Source organism: Mustela nivalis (assembly GCF_964662115.1).
Source record: "Mustela nivalis genome assembly, chromosome: 5".
NCBI lineage: Eukaryota > Metazoa > Chordata > Mammalia > Carnivora > Mustelidae > Mustela > Mustela nivalis.
Genome location: NC_139024.1, coordinates 66,602,792 through 66,623,466, shown reverse-complemented (window position 1 = coordinate 66,623,466; position 20,675 = coordinate 66,602,792). Strand labels below are relative to the sequence as shown.

At 42.5% G+C, this 20,675-nt stretch overlaps 1 protein-coding gene and 1 long non-coding RNA gene across 3 annotated transcripts in view; one reads left to right on the top strand and one right to left on the bottom strand.

The window, feature by feature from the left end:
• The window catches only part of LOC309865064, a 75,664-nt gene extending 63,557 nt beyond the window's left edge, over positions 1-12,107 (bottom strand). For both annotated transcript variants that reach the window (XR_014311934.1, XR_014311935.1), the window contains exon 1: positions 12,036-12,107. This is a non-coding gene — a long non-coding RNA (uncharacterized lncRNA). The remainder of the gene's footprint in view (positions 1-12,035) is intronic.
• TCF21 (transcription factor 21) lies at positions 9,537-12,624 on the top strand. Its single transcript, XM_082731186.1, has 2 exons — positions 9,537-10,261; positions 12,062-12,624. The coding sequence occupies exons 1-2, from the start codon at positions 9,812-9,814 to the stop codon at positions 12,149-12,151; spliced, it is 540 nt and encodes a 179-aa protein (XP_082587312.1). The 5' UTR covers positions 9,537-9,811; the 3' UTR covers positions 12,152-12,624.
• The last annotated feature ends 8,051 nt before the right edge of the window (positions 12,625-20,675 follow it).

The following is a 20,675-nucleotide window of genomic DNA, read 5'->3' as shown; positions in this document are numbered from 1 at the left end:
TGAGAACAATTTTGTTTGTTATTTTCTTTTGTTTTGTTTTATTAGGCTTACTGAGATCTAATATTTTGGAAATTAGTAATACAAAACCAAAAATAGGAAGCAGATCATTTTCATTGTAAATAGTTCTTTTTCTCTTTTAAGAACCCCAAACAATAATTTAGAATGTACCCCTACCAAGGCAAAAGAGAAAATTATTTAATAGAATTTTAACATTTCTTAAAAATGACAAAAAAATTCAAAAGGGATGCTAACCCAGTATCAATTTTAAAATAACCATCCCAAATAAAAGTGGTTGTATCTAAGATTTAATATTTGGTGATAGTTCTTTTTTTTTTTTCTTTTTTTAAAAGCCAAGTTATTTGCATAGTAGAGAGCTGTGATTTTTTATCACTAGGGTTAAATGCTTGGTGATATAACTGACTTACTGTGAGGCCCTTACAAAACATACTTTATCCTTATCCACCATGATCTGGACTAAACAAATTCAATTTTCAGGGGGGAAAAATAATTGCTAATGACAAAATCCTTCAAATCACCAGAAAGTAAAGGGGAAGACTAAAATAGTCATAACTTAATACTGAATAGAATTTTAATTTTATGACTGGCATAATAGCTGCTTTTGGTCCAAAAATAAGAGAATTCTAGATTTTATTGAAATTACTCCTCCTTGACCACACACACTTTTTTAGGGTTTTGTTTTTAGAGAAGGTATTTCTTCGTTCTGTATGATTGTTATTCTTATTGAAAGGTTTCTATCTCTTATAATTCTACTCCTACCCCAAAGTGAAAATGAAAAAAAAAAAAAAAATCCAGACTGCTACTGTCAAAAAGAGCCTTAGAGATAATTATCATAGCATCCACCATCACAACAGCCACCAATATTTGTAAGTGTTTACTACATGTTAAGGACTAAACTAAATCACTTTACAGATATCATCTCAGTTAATGCACCCCAAACATGGGGTCCATCCCTGCTGTCGCCATGTTAAACAGGCACTGAAAACCAGCAAAATTAAATTAAGAGACTTGTTTGAGTTCAAACAACTAGTTAGTTGTATAAGCAGAAGTTGGATCTGGTCTCTTCTTACACAGTGCAAGTATTCTACTGAGTTACAGTGACTTAAGAGAAGAGGATAAGAAGAGCAAAAATCATGGTCCTTTTAAGGACATTCATTTTTTATAATTCAGTGGGATGTGAGCATTATATTCTCCATTTAATATTTTGTTCCTTTGAGAAATGTTTTACTCTCCCCTTCTTGGGTGGATTTTCTCATTTTGGTCAGTTTTGCAACTGGGTTAAAAGAAAAAAGAATTCACTTATTCATGTGAGGGCAAGTTATAGTATCTGCCTAACATTCTAGCTGAAAATAATACTGGCTTTATCTAAAATATGTCAGAGTGACCAGTTAAAAAGACCCCAGTGAAGCTAATTCACTGTTTGTTTTGTCTATAAGTAATCCCCCAAAAACGTTTGGCAAATTTTATTACTGAATTGATCTAACCCATGTCTATTTCTGTGTGGGAGCTATGTGGTATACTCAAAGGCACTAGATAAAGAATTCCTAGATTCTTCTGCTAATGGGCTCTGTAGAATTGATTTAGAGCTTCTGACTAAAGAATGGTCCTACTTTCTCTAGGAGGATTGCCCTTTGCAGATTTTAGGAATGAGTATCAGATGACCCTCCTCGTCATAGACCATGAATTTAGATTTAAAGCTCTTCCTCCTAGTGTCCTTAAAAAGAAAACTGAGACAAACAATGCTGGGAATTTGTTATTCTCATTCTTGGCATTGACATTGGTATGGTGACATTGATGACAGCAGACCCTCAAATGACACAAGTGTCCTAGGCATATCTTTTCTTAATCCTGAGTAAATGGAAAGTTGAAAATAATAATGAATTTAAAAAACACATATTTTTTCCAGTCACAATTTCTAAAGATAAATGCTATGGACTGATTTGTGTTCTTTCCCCTCCCCTACCAAATTCGTAAGTTGAAGCCCTAGCTCCAGTGTGACTGCACTGGAGATAAGATATGTAGAAGGCAATTCAGGTTATGACATCATAAGAGTAGGTCCAATAGGATTGGTGGCCTTATAAGAAGAGAGCGATCTCTGTCATTGCACATTCTCAGAAGGAAGACCATGTGAGGATAGAGTGACAAGGCAGCCATCTGCAAGCCAGGCAGAGCTCTCACCAGACACCAACCATGCTGGTAGCCTGATCTTGGACTTCCAGCCTCTGGAACTATAAGAACATAGGTTTGTTATGGCAGCCCAACCTAAGACAGCAAACTATTACCAAATCTTGAAAGTGTGTCAGAAAAACAAAAAATTTTTTAAAAGAGAGAAAAAAAAGTTTTCTACTCAGTCTCAACCTTGCCACCACATGACAAAATTGATAGAAATTAAACAAGCAACTTAAAGGACTTTAGTGAGGGCCAATGGTTGTTAGTAATAACCTCAGCAACCTAAACATTTTTCATTGGTCTATCCTCAAAAACAGCAAATTTACAAAGCCATTTACTAAGCAGAAAATAGTGACAACATTGGCTGAAATGACCCACACTGATGAGTGCTCTCGCATATGCAGTTAAAGATAGCTTGTTAAATATTTTTCTGAGCTCCAAGTAAGAACTGAAGTCCACTAGTACTTAATTTGAACAAATTTTAAACTTCATAGAATTGTGATCTGTATTTTTCCATATATGTTAACCTAATCCTTTATGCTACAAATATATGGCCAGAGACTGAATTGGCTTTCCTTCTTCTTACTAATGGATTCCCCCAACTCTGAGTTTAAGCTGAGCATATTTAGAGACTGTATTTCCAAATTTTTCCTTTTCCAGCTAAAGAGGCCAATATGACAGGAACTGAAGTGATATGTCTAAATTCCAGATCTTGTTATAAGAAATCCACTTGCCCTTCACCTTCTTTTCCCCTCCCTGAGAACTGTTAAGGGTAAGGGTAAGCTGACCTCACCTATGTATGGGAAGGTACTTCTGCTCAGGGACAACAGAGTTACAAGAGCGAAGGAACCCGAGTCCTGGTGTGTCTTTTTGGAGCAGTCACTCACCCACCCTGAACCACCTGTCTAGATCTAAAGTCCCTGCACTCCTAAAGCTTTCATTATAGTGAAGAAGGGGGAAGGGGAGTCAACAGACAATAATAAAGTAAACACAGTTAAACAAAACAAGTAGGACATATTAGCTATATAAAATAAGGCTCTAGAGCTAGATCATGTTTAAATCTTGGTTTGCAGTTATCCACTGTAGTAACTAGCCTCCAAGGATGACAACAACCATCCATGCCCCAGCCAATGAACCATACATCCTGGTATTCAGATTCTTGTATAGTTCCCTCCCCCATGACTTGATTTTGACCGAGAGAATGAGGCAGAAATGATGTTGTGCATTCTTCCAAGCTAGGTCGTAAGAAGACTTTCAGCCTCCATCTGGGTCTTATAGAATGTTCACTCAGAAGGAGGCCAGCTATCCTATTAGAAGTTCAGCTACCCTATTAGACTGTCAGGCTGAGGAAGCCATGCGGAGAGACTATATAGAAAGAGACGCCCAGCCAGGCCCTAGTTCTTCTAGCCATCCTCGCTGAGACACTGAGTATGTGAATAAAGAAGTCACCTTTGATGTTCAGTCTAAGCAAGCCTTCAAATGACTCCAGCTCCAGATGCCTTCCAGCTACAACAACAGGAGACACCAGAAGTAAAAACCAACCATCAGAACCTGGTCAACCCACAGAAATAAGAGAAATAACTGAAGTCACGAATTTGGGTTATTGCACAATAATAGACAACCGGAATAGCAACTTTCCGAATGAAACATTTAATCTCTCTGTAAGTCAATTTTATCTGTAAAATTAGTTATTCCTAACTCCCAAAGTTGCTATTAGAATTAAATGGGTTAATCTGGAAAATACAATAGTGTCTGATTTGTGGTAAACTTTGGCTACTGTTATTTGTTACTAATAAGTAAAATGGGATGATAGGACAAAAATATTCCTGAAAGGATGCTCAGGGTAGTTCTTGCTTGGAAGGTGACATTTGAAATTAGACCTGAAAACTAAGAAGTCAACCTTGCAGAAAGCAAAAGAGAAGCCTCCTAAAGAATAGGGACAAAGGTCCTGACCTAAGCACTGATACAGTGTCATGGAGGGACACACACATGGCTTTGTGTGGTTGAAAGTGGTAAGCAAAGTAGAGCCATGCCAGCCACGATAAGGAATTTGGACTTTATATCAAACACAATGGGAAGCTTTAAGGAATTTGAAGTAGGAGAATGACTTGGACAATTCCTTTGGAAACAGATTTTAGAAGGGCAGGAATGGAAACAAAAGGTCCTCTAAGAGACTTTTATAGTCATCTGAGCAAAAGATTTTGATGGCTGGAACCAGAGTTTTAGCAGAGGAGATAGAAAAAAAAAAAAATGTAAAAAAGGAGATTGAAAGAGTGGCCCTTGGCCACCCATGAGGCCCTCATGGTAGAGATGAGATTTTAACAAGGCTATTCTGGAACTTACATTACTAAAACACCTTTAGATGAGGTTCTAGGCATTATGCCCAGGGATAGCTTAAATCTACCTCATTTTATGTAATTCAGGATTCAGTTGTTACAGGGGATAACAGAATATAAGTCTTCTCACATATTTTGTTGTTATTCAAATAGGAAGAACAATTCAAAGCACTCTGGCTTTGTGCAAGGAGCATTAGAAGGCAAATCAGGACATAGGTTCAAGTGGCAAGTTGGTCACAGATAACTAATGTGAACCTGCGCAGAAATCTTGGCTAGTTAGGCCTCCCTTGGTCCTCCGCCCTTCCAATTCTGACCATCTATTACTTGAGGGTTCTATTTTTTAAAAGTATATCATCTGGAAATATTTCATGTTTCTGAGATCAGGAGTCACAGTCTCAGGACTTTGTTGCCGGTCCTGCGATCCAAACTCCATGACTCTTCACTCCTCCAGCCGAAAAGCACCTGCCACAAGGTTATGATCAGGAGATAATCACCAGAAATAGGCTTCAATTCTAGCGCACGTCTCCTCCTAACCTGACAGGAAGGAGGTTGACAGCAAGTTGGCCCATCTCTGTTTTATAGCCACCAATAAACATGTCTCACATATATGTGTTTTACAGGTATCTTTCGTGTAATCCACAAGATTTATTCTTTTTAGGAGAATTTAGGAGGATTTGTTCTCAGGCTTCACATTAAGATACAGACAAGTCATCTTCAAACAAGCTTTCCTAAAACTCTTTTATTAAAGGAGGGAAAGTCTCTGGCACAGATCTCTATTAAGATGGTCACTTTGTATATCAACTCTTTCCTTAATAGTGACAACAGAAAGGAAAGATGCTACATAAAATAGAGGAATGGAGGCAGAGTTCCTCACCCAGTACCCAACTAGAGGGGGGTTGTTCAGGTTCCCCCCCACTTTTTTTTCTCAATATTGAGTAGGTCTGATACAATTACTCTAGGATTGGGAGGACATGAAATTGAATTTGGAAAGTTTTATCTCTCACTATCTTCCAGAGTTCCTTCAGCCAACTTGCTTCTTAAGGTAAACTCTGTCCTTGAAGCACATGGACTTGGCTGCTTTCAAAGTCACATTATGGAGCATGTAGCTGCAAGGTTGCTTCTTGGATATAAAAGCCACGAGGCGTTTGGACTTTCTTTGGGCTTTACTGTTGTTGGTTTTGTTTTGTTTGCCAGCTTTAAATCTTAGTGTTGTGGATTTGGAGCTACAACTCATTGAATAAAATGTGGAAAGGGCAGAAGGGGTAGGTGAACACGAAGAGGACTTCTGATTGTTGATCATAATTGATGCCAGGCATAGATAACACAACACCCGTATCGCTATATTGACCTCCTTAAATAGACACCAATCTCACTCACTAGTGTTCTACTCACTTTAACTGCTAAAATATGATAGACCAGCACCATTACAATTTGGAACACATAAGGAGAGACAGTACTCACTTTATAAATTAAATTAAAAATGTAATTTAAAAGAGGGGAGGCAGCTGGGTGGCTTAGTCGGTTAAGGATCCAGCTCTTCATTTCCACTCAGGTCATGATCTCAGGGCCATGAGATGGAGCCCTGTGTGAGGCTCTGCACTGAATGTGGAGCCTACTTAAGATTCCCTCTACCCTCTGCCCCTCCCTGCCCTTGCTCTTAAAAAAAAAAAGAACCAGATTTAAATAAGCTTATGAGCAGGAGATGGAAAGCAATCAATTAGTTGCAGCCAAGGATACAGTGACAATTTTGTTGAATGGAAAAAGAGCCACTGATTTGCACAGAAAGCCCAGACATTTTTTAAGTGGTGGTTGCCATCAAGTAAAGAGAATAACACCTCAGGAGGTGTTCATTAGAAGAGAAAGAAAAAAAAAAAAAAAGAATTGGCAGTTTCTCCAATTTGTCAGCCTGTGTGCTTTCTGGCCAAAAAATGGAGAGTATGAGAAAAGAATTAAATTTTTAATTGGAAGATATAATTCCCCCCCCCTTTCACCCCAAGAAAGAGAATGTGATGGCATATAAAGTCTGAAAGAAGCCTGTAACGGTTTCCTTCTCATAAAAAAAAGAAGCAAATTATTTCATCCAAGCACAACTGAATCAGATTTGAACTTCCTGAAAATTTATCAGCTGATAGACCAGGATTTAAGTTCAAGGACACATTCCACACCTAATCTTCATTTTACAACCTTTGGAGATAGATTTTCCTTAGCCCTGAAATCTTTCAAAGATAGTCTTTCTTGCAAAACAAATCGTTAGAAGTGTACAGCAAATTGGCCAGATGTCTCTGGGGCATAAACTCTCTCTTAAGAATAAAGCAAGAACTTTTAGTAACTACCTCCTGCTTTCAAACCACAAGCTTTCTAGTTGGCGTTTTGAAAGAGTAATGTTCTAAGTATTTCTCTTTTATCGAAAGAGTTAATACAGCTTCTCAAAAGTGCTTCTCTTCTCACAGAATATAGTTTATATTTGGGGAGAATTTGGCACAGCTTAAGTTACAGCTTAACTGGTTTTCTTAGTAGAATCCAATAAGGCATTTCTCCCACCCATTTGCCCCTTAGTGTTTATTAGCAGGGAGAGACACAAAATGTCAAGAGGAAAGAAAAAAAAGTATTATTTATACTAATGGACTTTCTTCCAGACTTCACATCCAGATACCTAAATAACAGCCTTCTTCACATCTTCACATCCCAAACTGGTAACCATCCCCTGGAGAGTGTTCACAGACACCCCAAAGTTCATTACTAACCCAGTTGCTCTTCCCACTCTAAATGTATCACTGCAGGATAAGTGGACTTAATCCTTGCTTATCTAAAAAACAATAATAATTGCTAGGCACATAAACCAATTTGTGGCATGAAGCTAGTTTTGCTCTCTTCCAGAAATTGCTCATCTTACACTTCAGACCTTGAAAAAATCGCAGAAATCTGTTCAGCAGTACTTATTTCTATGATGGTTGCTGTCCTTCTAAGAGCCTGAGCAGCCTACCAACTGAGGTGTGGCAGATAACCAGACCCTATCCCCCCTGACCAAAAGAGAGTGCTCAGAGAAGCAAAATCTATACAGCTTAATAGCTTGGTATGTGGCCATAGTTCTTTTTCTTAACTATGATCCCACTCCGGAGCCTAAATAAATACATAAATAAATTGTGGCTAGTTTGCAGATATCTCAGGAGCTGCAAACATACATTTCACAAAGTGTGACCAATGCCTACTTTCACAATAGCTCTTTTAGCCTAAAAATAACTTCCATGTCTACCTAAGGGCAAGAAAAGGGAGGGAAAATCGAAGAAACTAGTTTGGGAATGAGTGGGGAAATGTTTAACAGGCCTGCTGGGTGTTCTCTTAATGCTGTCTTGGATCTCAGATTAAATTATTATATTTTTTCTGTGTTGTAGTCCTGGTTCCGTTGTGCATGAGGACAAAGGCAACTTCAACTTGATATTTCTGTCATCCCTGCTGTGGGAAGAGTCCTGTTGCTGGTTTATAACATCAATCACTCTCACAATAAATCTTGGTGGTGGATATGGTCATTTAAATCTCCACCTGCACAAACAACAGAAAATAAGAGAGCTCATAAATCTCTACACTGGTGATTAACAAATTTTGGATCCTGGGCAAAGATGTTATGGGGAGGGGTTCTCACTAATTCATTAATAAAGACTGATTTGCTGACAATCTGTTTAGTTTACAGCATGGGGGAAAGCAAACAAGACCCTGCTAACAAAACAAAACGTTAGAGGTTAGTGAATTCCCAGCTGAGCCAGGATTAGAGATATGATATCTTAATGTCGGAGAGGGGTACAGACCGCCAGCCAGAAGTTCCGAAGCTGCTCTTACACTCTGCTCCAGCCCTCATCTTTGGTGCCTAATTGCAAGGAAAGAAAACCTAGAGAAGAATCAGTAAGATCCATGCGTTCCATCTCTCCAATTTTATTTCACGGATTTTGTGCAAGCTCTTGGTTTCTGGCGCCCTTTGCTTTTCTATTTAGCTCTCCAGATTTTCTTATGCTCCAGGAAAAAGAGGGTCTTGGCTGGAGTTAGAGATAGGAAAGGAAAAACAAAACAAAACAAACAACAACAACAAAAACAACAACAAAAACCTTTCCTGAAGGGATAGCAATGCTTCGTGTTCTGCAATATCAACTTCGTGTGGGGAACCCGGGTAGCAAAGAGGTCCTAAGGAGGAGGCCAAGGCATTGGGGGAGGGAGAAAACAAATCCCAGGCAAAATAATATCTGAGAGCCGCTAAGATTCTTAAGACATTCTTAAATGCATTTCTAGAAAGAAATTTAGGGGAAAGTTTTAATTTCGTCACAAAAAGATTACCAATTAACAAAATGCTTTCCATACACTTGCGTGACTCACTCTCACCGCGACCCCACTCCCACTAAACTGTGTATGTTGCTGTGGGTGTGCGAGTCTCAAGGATGTTTGTGTACACACAGGCAGTTCCTTAATAGCTTTAAAGGGACCAGGTGCAGATGGATGTTTGGGTCCTTTCCCTGCATCATCCTAAAGGTTCAGTGAAGTGCTTGTTTTGTTAATTTACCCCAGTTCAGGAGAGAAGATACCTTGGTAAAGCCACCATCTCAGGCAGGAGGGAGTTGATCGCTGTCTGGATTTTAATTGGTGTTTTAATTGCGGTGAAGTGAGGACAGGGAGATGCTTGTGAAATTTGTGTTTGGAAGGCCCGGGAAGAGCAAAAGAATCTGGTCATTTTCCTGAAATCCTCACTAACCACCAGCTATGACCTCTTAAGAGGGAAAGCGGGCCTTAGGAGATGGCCCAGGAGAGGGGCTGTGGGTGGGGCGCTCTCCTCCTGGGCCGAAGTGGAAGGTAACTGGTATTTGCGTGTTGCAGTTGAGAGGATTTACATTTCAAGTTGGAAATCAGGGTCTCTGCCCGAGTTTCCCTCGGGTTGTGAAAGGGGTCTAAGAGTCCGCTAGGGCCTAGTAGGCCCCTCCCCTGGGCTACAAGGATCCGCCTCTCTATTCCCCCAGATAAATTCCTAGTGTCCACCAAATTCCTCAGCGCTCTCTCACACTCCTCTGCGGCCACGACTCCGGGGGTGGGGAAACACAGCCGGGTTCCTCCCCGCAGAAGCCCTCTCCGTTCCTTCTCACAGCTCTGGGAAGGGGAAAGGGGTTTGAGACTCAACCAGACCCCAACTCCAGTTCCCAACACGAAGTGGCTGCTCCACATTCCACACCCGGGGGCCCCCTGGTTTGGGGCTCGCTCTCGCGCTCTCTCTCTCTCTCTCCCCCCACTCTCTCTCATCCTCTCCCCCAAACATGTCCACCGGCTCCCTCAGCGATGTGGAGGATCTTCAAGAGGTGGAGATGCTGGACTGCGACGGGCTGAAAATGGACTCGAGCAAAGAGTTTGTGACTTCCAACGAGAGCACCGAGGAGAGCTCCAACTGCGAGGCGGGGTCTCCCCAGAAAGGCCGCGGAGGCCTGGGCAAGAGGAGGAAGGCGCCCACCAAGAAAAGCCCCTTGAGCGGCGTCAGCCAGGAGGGGAAGCAGGTCCAGCGCAACGCGGCCAACGCGCGCGAGCGGGCCCGGATGCGGGTGCTGAGCAAGGCCTTCTCCAGGCTCAAGACGACCCTGCCCTGGGTGCCCCCGGACACCAAGCTCTCCAAGCTGGACACGCTCAGGCTGGCATCCAGCTACATTGCGCACTTGAGGCAGATCCTGGCTAACGACAAGTACGAGAACGGTTACATTCACCCGGTCAACCTGGTAAGTCCGCGGGTGCCGCTGCGGCGACCCGAAAGCCCCCGCCCGGCGCGCCCGCAGCCGGCTGTGCCCAGTGTGTGTGCGCGCACCTCTGCCGCCCCCAGCCCGGCGCGCCCCTGGGGACCTTTGCAGGAGATCCCACGCGGCCCTCGCTCGCTGCCCTGCAAGCCGCGGGAGCAGCGATGATTTATGCTAGTGTTTGACGTGGCAGCCCAATTAAGAGTTTGCAAGTGTATTGAGCTGGCAAAGAGGAGGGATCCCCGAACCCGCGCCAGCACCATCAGGGCTGGTGTGGAACGGGGAGCACCGACCAGCTGCTGCGCGCCCAGAAGGCATTTTATTAATGCCTTTATTTTTCTTTGAGCTGAAGAACTTGGTTTTTTTCTCTTTCTGATTTTTTGTACACAAAAACACCCAACTCTGCTTCTTTCCCAAGCATATTTGGAACCATTAGATACAGACAAATTCGTGCCCGCATAATTGTCATGTAAGTTCCCAAGTACTTCAATATTCGGCTCTTCTCTTACAGGTAGGTTAACATTTTTAATTCCCAGAAGTTCTAACAACTATCAGCATAATCAGTAAATTCTCACAAATATTCGTGTAATAAATGATACGAGTCTATAATAAATAACATTAAAATAGGTCACTCTCATCGAAGATTTAAAAACGTGATATATTTTATGTTAAAAAGTATGCCTATTCAGTCTGCCTTTTAAAATTAAAAAAAAAAAAAGTAATGCTGGTTGAGGCGAATTTTCTTTCAAATGTATTTTGCTGTATAAGAAGTATGGGTTAATTCCTTTTTCTATTTGATTTAATTTTAAGACTTCCAGGCTCTAAAGAAAAACAAGGACCACAACTTACTAGCACCTTTGTTTATATATGATAAGAATGAGAGGTTTTCCTCTTAAAAGTCGTCTTATCGGCCAGCACTAGTGGGAGAGGTTTGAAACTTTGAATTGTCTTCTCACTGAATTGGTTTCAGGAATTGGGGGGAGGGGATCCAAAACGACATTTTGCCCCGGTAAATATTTCTCCCTCTAATTAAAAGTTTATTCTTTTTCGAAAAAAAAAAAGATGAGTAAATAGCTTTTAGAAATCTGGAACTAAAATGAAAGTAATCACTTCGTTTACAGTTGCTGCTGTGCTCGTCTTTGAAGAAACTAAGTTAGCTTTATTCTAAAACACTTCGGAAAGGAGAAAAGGCAATGCTCCCTTAGCCCAGTAGAAAGATGATCTTAAAATATCAGTGTATATTATTTTATTAGCATTATTCCCCTCCCCTTAAGCACCACCGATTAATTTAGGAAGTGTGTTCAAAAGCCCGGGTTTGTGAGGGAGGAAATGAAAGCTGGTAGTAGAAAAATAGACGGGGAGGAAAGCAAGCGGTCGGAAACCTGGCTAGAGCCTCAGAAGATGGGCCCGAAGGCACTTCGCCTGGAACCTGGTGTCCACTTGGTACGAGGACCTTCTCGCCTTCCCTGCTTAGGCTCACGGGGACAGGGGCCTCCAGACTGTGCCACGGTCCCAACACCTTTGGGCTTTCCAAGAACTTGTTCTTTTCGGTTTCTCTTACAACTAGGATGAACCCCTTTGCTCTGTCACCCCGAGCTACGCTCGGCACCAACCCTTTTTCATTATTCAGCCACAGGCGCACTAGAACACCTATCAAATTGCAGCGATAACGGGTCTCGCCAACTGCCTGCCTCCAACTCGCCTTCTCCTTTGGTCTCAGGCTCGGAGCCCACCCTACTCCTCCTCCAAGGCCACTTACCTCCTCCACTCTCTTCTCTCCTGCAGACGTGGCCCTTTATGGTGGCCGGGAAACCCGAGAGTGACCTGAAAGAAGTGGTGACCGCGAGCCGCTTATGTGGAACCACAGCGTCTTGACCCTGGAGGTGCGAGTCTGGGAAAGGCGCGCTCCCAGGGGGGAGCGGGCCCCGGGAAGGCGACCCCTGCCCTCCCTGCTCTCTGTCTGTGCTTCCCCCTCGCAACGCTCCTCTCCCTGTCCGCCCCCGCCCCCACCCCGCAAGAACACTTTACAGCGACGAGGAGATTCGTTTCCAGACCTGAGGAGATCAATTGTACTTACAAAGATTCCCATCTATTTAACTTTATTAACTTCTACCGTGAATGACTCTGCGAGCCTTGCTGGTCCAAGTGCAATATGTAATTATAAATATATAAATAGATAATAAGAGCCTATCAACGTGTATCTTTTGTACAATATGTTGTAAAATGTAGATCATAGAATAGCTGACTTTGACAGTCACATTTATAAAGTAATTCACTTAAAGATATATATATTTTTTCAAACAAGTTTTGCTACTTTCGAAAATAAATCTTTCTTTATATTGCTAAAAGCCCTGACATTGGTGTGATTTTTACAAAATATAGATAGATAGGTAAAGAGATAGATACCTTAGAAAAGTGGGAGAATATGGGGAAGCCTGATAATACAAGTGATTTGTTTGAACCTCAATCCAGACTTCTAGAAATGGGAAAGATTAAACACAATTTCCACGGGGAAGGTGCAGCTCATATTTTGCAATGAAACCTCAAAAAGCAACTCGGGGCTCAGGTTTGCAGGTTACTTTTAAGATAATTATAAATAATGTAACCGTGAACCAAAAAAAAAAAAAGAAAGAAAGAAAGAAAAAGAAAAAAAAGGTTGGGGGATAACATTACTAACAGTTACACGATTCCAGGGGAGAACACACCAAAAGGAAAATCCGATTTTCAAATATTTCACAGTAAAATTGATGACAGGAGCAGGAAGATAAATTTCACTTTTTGTTAGTTTTCTGGGCGCAGATGTGAACCTGAGCAACCCGCAGTACCAAACTGTGAAGAAATAATGGGAGCTATGAAAAGTGTAAATTCCATAACCTTTAAGAAGTGCGACAACATACACTACATATTTCTTCTTAGTAATTAATGAATTACTTCTAACATTGTTCATGCCTGCCTATCGGTCACAGTTAGCCGTCGCCTTCAGCTCCCGGCCACGACTTCCGGCGGACTGGGTTTTAATTTAAACATCTTCCATGCTACGGAACAGCTCGTTGGGGGAAGATTAAGTTGAGATAAACAGAGAGGCGAGGCTGAGGAGCCTGGAACCGGGTTCACTCGCTGCCCCAGAGCAGCCCGCAGCGGCCAATGCGCCAGATGCCACCGGGGCTGTTTAATGTTCGGGGTTATGACCGCAGTGTTTACAAGACGTCTTCGGTTATTTATACTGTTATTCCTCCCAGAGGGCCTTGAAACTTCCGCTTCATTTACTCTTTCTTTTCGATTTTTTTTCCCTTTTTCTCGGCTCAGTTTGGTACCTGGAGTAAGAGTTCCCTCGGTCCATCCTGTGCACCTACTACCAACCCCTAGTCTGCTTAGTGGGTAGAAGCCTGGCCCTGGCCTTCTGGGAAGGAGCCGGTGACACTGGTCCTGACAGGTGAACCCGGGAGGTTCTCTGCCCGTGAAAGCTACCACATTATCAAGTGCAAATCTCTCCTCTCCGATGGCTGGGAACTTGGCTCACTCCTTACCCGCCTGCCCGTCTTTTGCACGTCAGAGGACCTCTCCTGGTGTCTGGCTTTCCTACCACTCCCCCATCCCCCACCTGACTTTTAGGAGTGCAATTCAAGCCCTGACCACCTCCACCCTCTCCAAATTCCTGCATTTGGTCACTTCAACCATAGGGCCATTGTCCCTGGCTCCAGGATTCAGAATCCAATTCAGAAATGAGTCCCAGAGTGATTCAGATGTTTGCTGTTCATGTTCAACAAAATTTCCAAGCTCCCACTTACATTCCTATAAACCAAGTGCTCAAAATTCTAAGCACCCTACTCAGGTGGCCCACAGAGAAGAAATTTCTGCTTGCTCATTCTGGGGACCCCCAAACTGCAAACGGACTTTTTAAAAGTCCTATACCTCCTTCCTATAATTTGAAGCCTTTGCTTTCAGCATAAGGCATGAGGCTATGAATAGGGAACATGTGAGTTAAGCCCGGGTTTCACCTCTAGGTTCTCCCTGAAACGGCTTGGATCCTCCATTTTCTCATCTCTGAAAATGGAGATGAAAGTTAGAATAACCTTACTGGTACTTTTCTGCTTTTGCCTCACAAAACCTCAGTGGGACACAAATGAGATTATATTTATGTAATCACTTTATGAAAGATCAGTGCAAGTATCAGTTACTTTCACAAAGTAGCCAGAGATGAGCTGTCCATGCTTGACCTGACCTCAAAGTGTCTCCAACGGGAAACTAGAAGGGTGTGTGTTCATAAGGCACAGGTGATAGTCTTTCTATTGCCCAAACAAAACACTTTTCTGTCTTTGATGCAATGCTGAAGGTTATAATTTTTCTCTCTCTCTCTCACATGCGTTTACCTCTCCCCAGTGTTCTCCAAATTTGTCTAGAGCTTTCTACCAGTGTGACTACTTCTTGAAAATCTAGAACCCAGAGTTCAGAGAGCAAATACAGGGCCCGAGATTAGTAAACAGAAGGGCTACCCTGGGGTCTTGCTCTCAGGAAAGCCTGCTAACAGGGGCCTCAGCCACAAGGCAAGGGTGTACTTGGAATACCAGGTTTACTCACTGAAAGGAGCAGGCAACACTATAGGAATGACTGGGTAATGACCCCCACTAGGCACAGAAATGTGGCAATGTGACCACCCCAAACACCTTCATACACACATCTACAGTCTAAACACTTCTTCCCCATGGACCTTTCTCTTAGGCCAGCCAGCTCTCCCCCATCCACCATGCCCTTCTTTCCAGTGTCTGTAGTCCTGTGACAGCCATCCTACCCTTGCCCTGTCCAGGTACCTGGTGTGCCTTGATTTGAAAAGGAGGCAAGTGGTTGCTGGGAAAAGAATGAGGACCTCTTTTGCTGCTCCTCAGATGAGGGTGAGGGGTAGGGTGTGACTTGCCCCTGGCCTCTTCCTTATAAAAACTGTCTTAGAAGGTGCTTTCAGGAAAAACAAAACAAAACAAAACAAAAACAAACGAAACACAAAACAAAACCTGGGAGAACAAGGAAATCAGACTTCAGAAGCTTGGAAAATAAACATGTCTGTGAGTCCTCAGGAGCAGTAGACAGATAGTAAAACTGCCCTGTAGTGCAGGAAGTCCCTCTTCTCGCTCTCCCTCTCTTTCTCTCTGATTGCTTGTAGGACTTCTTACAAGCAATTCATTGTGTTTCTACCAGGTTTTTCTGCTGCCAAATTGGAGAGTTTCCTTTTTTTTTAAAGACTTTATTTATTTATTTGACAGACAGATATCTCAAGTAGGCAGAGAGCAGGCAGAGAGAGGGAGAAGCAGGCTCCCCGCTGAGCAGAGAGCCCAATGCGGAGCATGATCCCAGGACCCGGAGATCATGACTTGAGTGGAAGGCAGAGGCTTTAACCCACTGAGTCACCCAGGTGCCCCCAAATTGGAGACTTTCTAAAAAGAGAAGTGGTAAAGGAGATCTGGTACCTCTGGTTATATTCGGTGATCAGTGGGAAATTCTGCCCAAGGTGACTTTTAAGCCAGAAGAATTACCTAGGTGGCTGGTGGAAGTCCATGATCAGGCTTCATCCCCTCTCCCAGTTCCAGATTAACGTTTAAATGCCTGTAGGGAAACCAAATCATTCATCCTCAGAAAATAAAAGATTTGTGTGGCCCTCATGTATTGAGGGTTGTGCGCGCATCTCGTGCCCTCGAGACAGATTTCAGTCATCAGATGAATTACAACCCTGGATGGATTAAGGCCCTTCTGCTGTTGGTTCCTTTGCGACCCCTAAAGGGGTAGGAAAAAATGGGTACCAGGACTCACGCCCCCTCCAGCCCCCACCCCCCGCGAACCCCCGATTGCGCAGAGGGTCCAGCAAAGATTTCCCTTTCACTCCAGTAGGAGTGGGTATGTTGGCTTTGGGCTGGGACCCCGTCAGTCCTATGGGAAGTCGACCTAGGTTTGGGTGGAGGGGCTCCGGAGGTGATGGTGATCGCAGAGCGAGCTTCGGCTGCGGCTGGCGGGCAGGTCAGAGACCCGAGCCCAGAGGCAGAGTAAGGAACCACAGGTTTTCATTGGCGGCTTTTCTACTCCCAAGTGTTGATGAAGTAGGTTGGAGGAGGAGAGACAAGGCTCCGAGTTCCGAGCCCTAGCCTACACAGTCTCCTGGGTCCACCGCCTTTTCTGAGAACCGCCCCCGAGACGGCCGGGTCCGCGTGCGAACCGCCTGGCGCGCAGACACCACCCCGGAAGGTTCTAGGGTTAGGACCCTGCACAACTGCGGAAGGAAGGCGCCCTCCCCACGCAGTTGTCTTGCCGAACTTCCTTTGCTAGCTTTGCATCCTTCCCTCCAAACGCTGGCTGTGCCCCTGGAAGCTCGCGTGCTGCCTGCTGCATTGTTGAGAGCTCGTCTGGCTTCCTCCGAGGGGCTGGGGTCGACTTGACTTTGATCTTCTGGGCTGGGCCCGCTCCGCAGGTCCACCTTCCTGCGGACAGGATTCTCCACCTAGGGGACCAGGCTTAAAATCCCCTCCCCGAGCAGAAGGAGGAGAAAAACTTGAAAAGGGCGGAGGGAACTGGCGTTTAGAACTTTGCGGAGACCAGACTGGTTCACAGCGTCATCATCTTCCCCGCCCCCAGAACTCAGCGTTGTGCCCCACACCTCCATGAATGTTAAATCAAGAATGAATTTGAATCATTGACTCTCTGAGACTATGGTGAAGGAAGCTCGACGGAAGAAATTGTGAGATTGTTGCTGTGCTTAAATGGAAACTCAACTCTTGCCCTGACGTCTCAGTGCGTATTTGAGAAAAGCACAAAGCGAACAGACAGGATGGGACTGGGTGGCACAATCCGGGCGTGGGATGTTTCATCTGCCCCTCCCCCGCCAACTCAGATGAAATCTGCTTTTTTCCTTCCCAGAGATGACATTTTTAGTTATGAATTTATCCGGCCCTTAGGCCAGAATTATTAGCCTAGAAGGTGCTTTAAATACTAGAAATAATATAAGACACTTTGTAAGAATAAAATGTTTACAGGACCTTATTTTAAAATTAACCAAGTTGGTGATAAGGAAGTAGTCCGTTGGCTTTTACAGATGAAGTTAGATCTATATCTAGTGTATAGTGTAATGGAAGGAGCTTTTGAATACTTGACCATTCAGACCTGGTTCCTCTACATGTAATAATGACTCCTTTGGTGACATAATGCCTGGAACATGTTAGACACTAATTAAAATTGGTTTTCCTTCTCTCTTCTCCCTTTCTTCTCATCGCTGAATTATAAAAGTACTTCAAAGAATGATATACATTTCCCCTAAGTAATTTTCTAGCCAATAGAAAACAATAGTAAATTCTTATAATCTCATTGCTCGGGTTGTCTTAAAAGTGTTTAAAACAAGTTACATTCAGCTTTTGTCTTTCTTATCTGCCGTGGATCCTGCTCGGAAGTTCTGTATTTCAGCACCTATCACTTTACCGGCAACAGGTAATTCTTATTTTCTTTCATTTCTCTATTATCTAGTTGTGTCTATCTACTCTAACTCCATGAGGGCAGGGACCACAGCGTTGGCTGGTTCACCTTGGTTTCCCCAGCACCTGGTGCAGTGACAGACACATAGCAAGTGCTTGAAGAGGAATGAATGCAAAAGCTTAATAATACGCTTGTTAGAGGGCTCCTCGGTGGCTCAGTCTATTGAACATCTTCCTTTGGCTCAAGTCATGATCCCAGGGTCCCGGCCTAACCCACATGGGGTGCTTGCTCATTGGGAATCTCCTTTCTCCCTCTGCCTCTGCTTGCTGCTCCACCCTACTTGTGTGCTCCCCACCCTTGTCTCTCTCTCTCTCTCTCTCTCTGTGTCAAATAAATAAGTAAAATCTTAAAAAAAAAAAAAAAAAAAAGCTTGTTAGAGATGTCTCTGTCTGCTGGGTAAGTTCCTGTAGCATTGCTATAACCCCAGGCTGTTTCAAATATATTGCCTAATCTTAATGTTGGAATTTGTGATGAAATTTACTCTATAATAAAAATAAATCTATGATGAAAAAATCACCATCAAGTCTATCAAAGGGGAATTAACCTAAAACATGAGTTCTCATTATATATGGATTTTTTTTTTTTGAATACCAAAGCCAAGAAAGGGGTCTTTATTAAGTATTGTGTCTTTCAAAACACTGTGGGTCTCCCTTCAAAATTCTTACCATCACTGGGGAGTCCTCAGGTCTAAACTGTTCTGGTTGGTTCCTGGGGTCTTTCACTAATGAATCTCATTAGAATCCCTTTTCTTCTCCACACTTTATGTGAATACTATCACCTTCTGTGGTTCCCCAGTCTCTTACTTTCAGGCATCTGTCAACCACTCAATAGCTCCTTCCTCCATCATTTCTTTTTTTTCCTCAATAGGCTTTTTTTTCCCCACCAAGAACTAAAAAGAAATCCAAGAGATTGCTAAACACAGGAGAATTTTTCAAACCAGCAGGGGTCATTTGGTTACAAGGAACAAAAATCCCTCCAAACTGGCTCAAATAAAAAGGGGAATGAGGCATTGTAAAGATAGTCCAAGGAATCTGGCTGACATCTCCAGGCATAAAATAAACAGTAAAGAAAATCTACTGGGAAACGGAAAGTCTGGAGTGAAACACCCTCTCTTTCTATCTGGGACCTTAGCTCTGCTTTTTCTGCCAGTGTTCTGCATTTTCTCCTCTGATTTTCTGTGCTAACTTGCTTTCTATTCTTCCGGAACTTTCTCTTTCGTATGTGATTGATCTGTTAGGTTACTTACTGACTGTGGTACCAGTTCTATGTGTATATTCAGTTAGACTCCACTCTCCAAAATTTTAATCTCAGCATGTCTTAATTTGAATTCTCAAGACCAGGACCACTACAGAGTTGTTCTAAGAAGCTCTAATTAAATTCCCCAGAACAGTTGTATGCCTCTTGTCCCATCAACTGTGGTTGGCTGGGGATGGATGGATAGGTTGGCTATTGACTGAGGCAGATTTTTTGAGAGGGAGGTTCTAGGTGAGACAAGAATCTCAAATCTCCTTGCTACATATGTAATCTAATGCAGTCAGGACTGGGATGTCTGCATATGGGCCACCTGGTTTTATTCTGTTACACCAACAGTGAGCAACATGTGATGGGAAAAAGGTCATGTTCACAGATCTCATTATATCTACGTTGTGGGAAAGAGTGGGGATAACCACAGCAAGAAAAGATATAGTCACATAACCAAATGATCTACTTTATGGAATAGAAAAATTTTATTGAAAAAATCACCATCACTCTTCAGCCAATAAAATGTTACTATTGAACATTTTTAGAAATATGCTAATTAGCATAGATTCAGCTTTCCTAATGTTTTCATCCATTTGCATAACACAGAGCACATTTGTATGCATTATCATATTTTATCTTCAGAATAACCCTAACCAGGAGGTATTATCATCCTCACTTCTCATATAGGACAACTGATACTCAGTGAGGGGATTATATTACCTGAAGTTATATAGTGAAGAAGTGGCTGAAAGCTAAGCATAGAATTATTATATTTAAACTGAAATGGACTTCTGCCTTAAACATAGGAGAGTCCCCAAGATAAAAGAAATTAAGGATGGTTATAACCCTAAAAAAAAGAATACCTCCAATAAAATCATGACATGATGCTTTTTTCAATTCAAATTTTTATTTTATACTTATTTAAAGATCTCTCAGGCTTCTTAGTTAATATATTTTTATCCTATGTCACTATCGGGGATACAAAAAAGAAATTATAAACAAAATAAATTCATTAAAATATTCCAAAAATATGTTTTACATTCAGAATCTAATTCATTCCAAAATATTTATTTATTCTGTTATTAAAATCTGGTGATTTTCACCCATGATGTGTTAGTTAGTTTTTAATCATATAATAAACCATACTAGAACCTAATGGCTTAAAACAATAAACATTTATTATTGTTCAGAGTCTGCAGGTCACTTGGGCAGTTCTGCTGGTCTGGGCAGGGCCCTGCTGGGCTCACTGAACTTGCTCATTTATTTGTGGTTGGTTGGCAATTTATCTGAGAGCTAGCTGGTTAGGGATGGCCTCACTCACAGGTCTGGTGGCAGGAGGGCTATTTTATTGGCTGGAGTGATGAGAGGGACTGAACCACATGTCTCTCATCACCCAGTAGGCCAGTTTGTACTTGCTCTCATGGTGACTAGAGAAAATAGAAACAAGGCCTCTTAGATCTAGATAACATCCTTCAGCTGTGTTCTATTGGCTAACGCCAGTCACAGAACATCATAGATCAGAGGGGTGAGGAAATAGAATCTATCTCTAGATGGGAGAAGCTGCAAAGTCATATTGTATAGAGTGTGGATCAGGGAAGAGTGGAGATTTGGAACCATTTTTATAATTAATCTGTTATATTAAATTTATCCT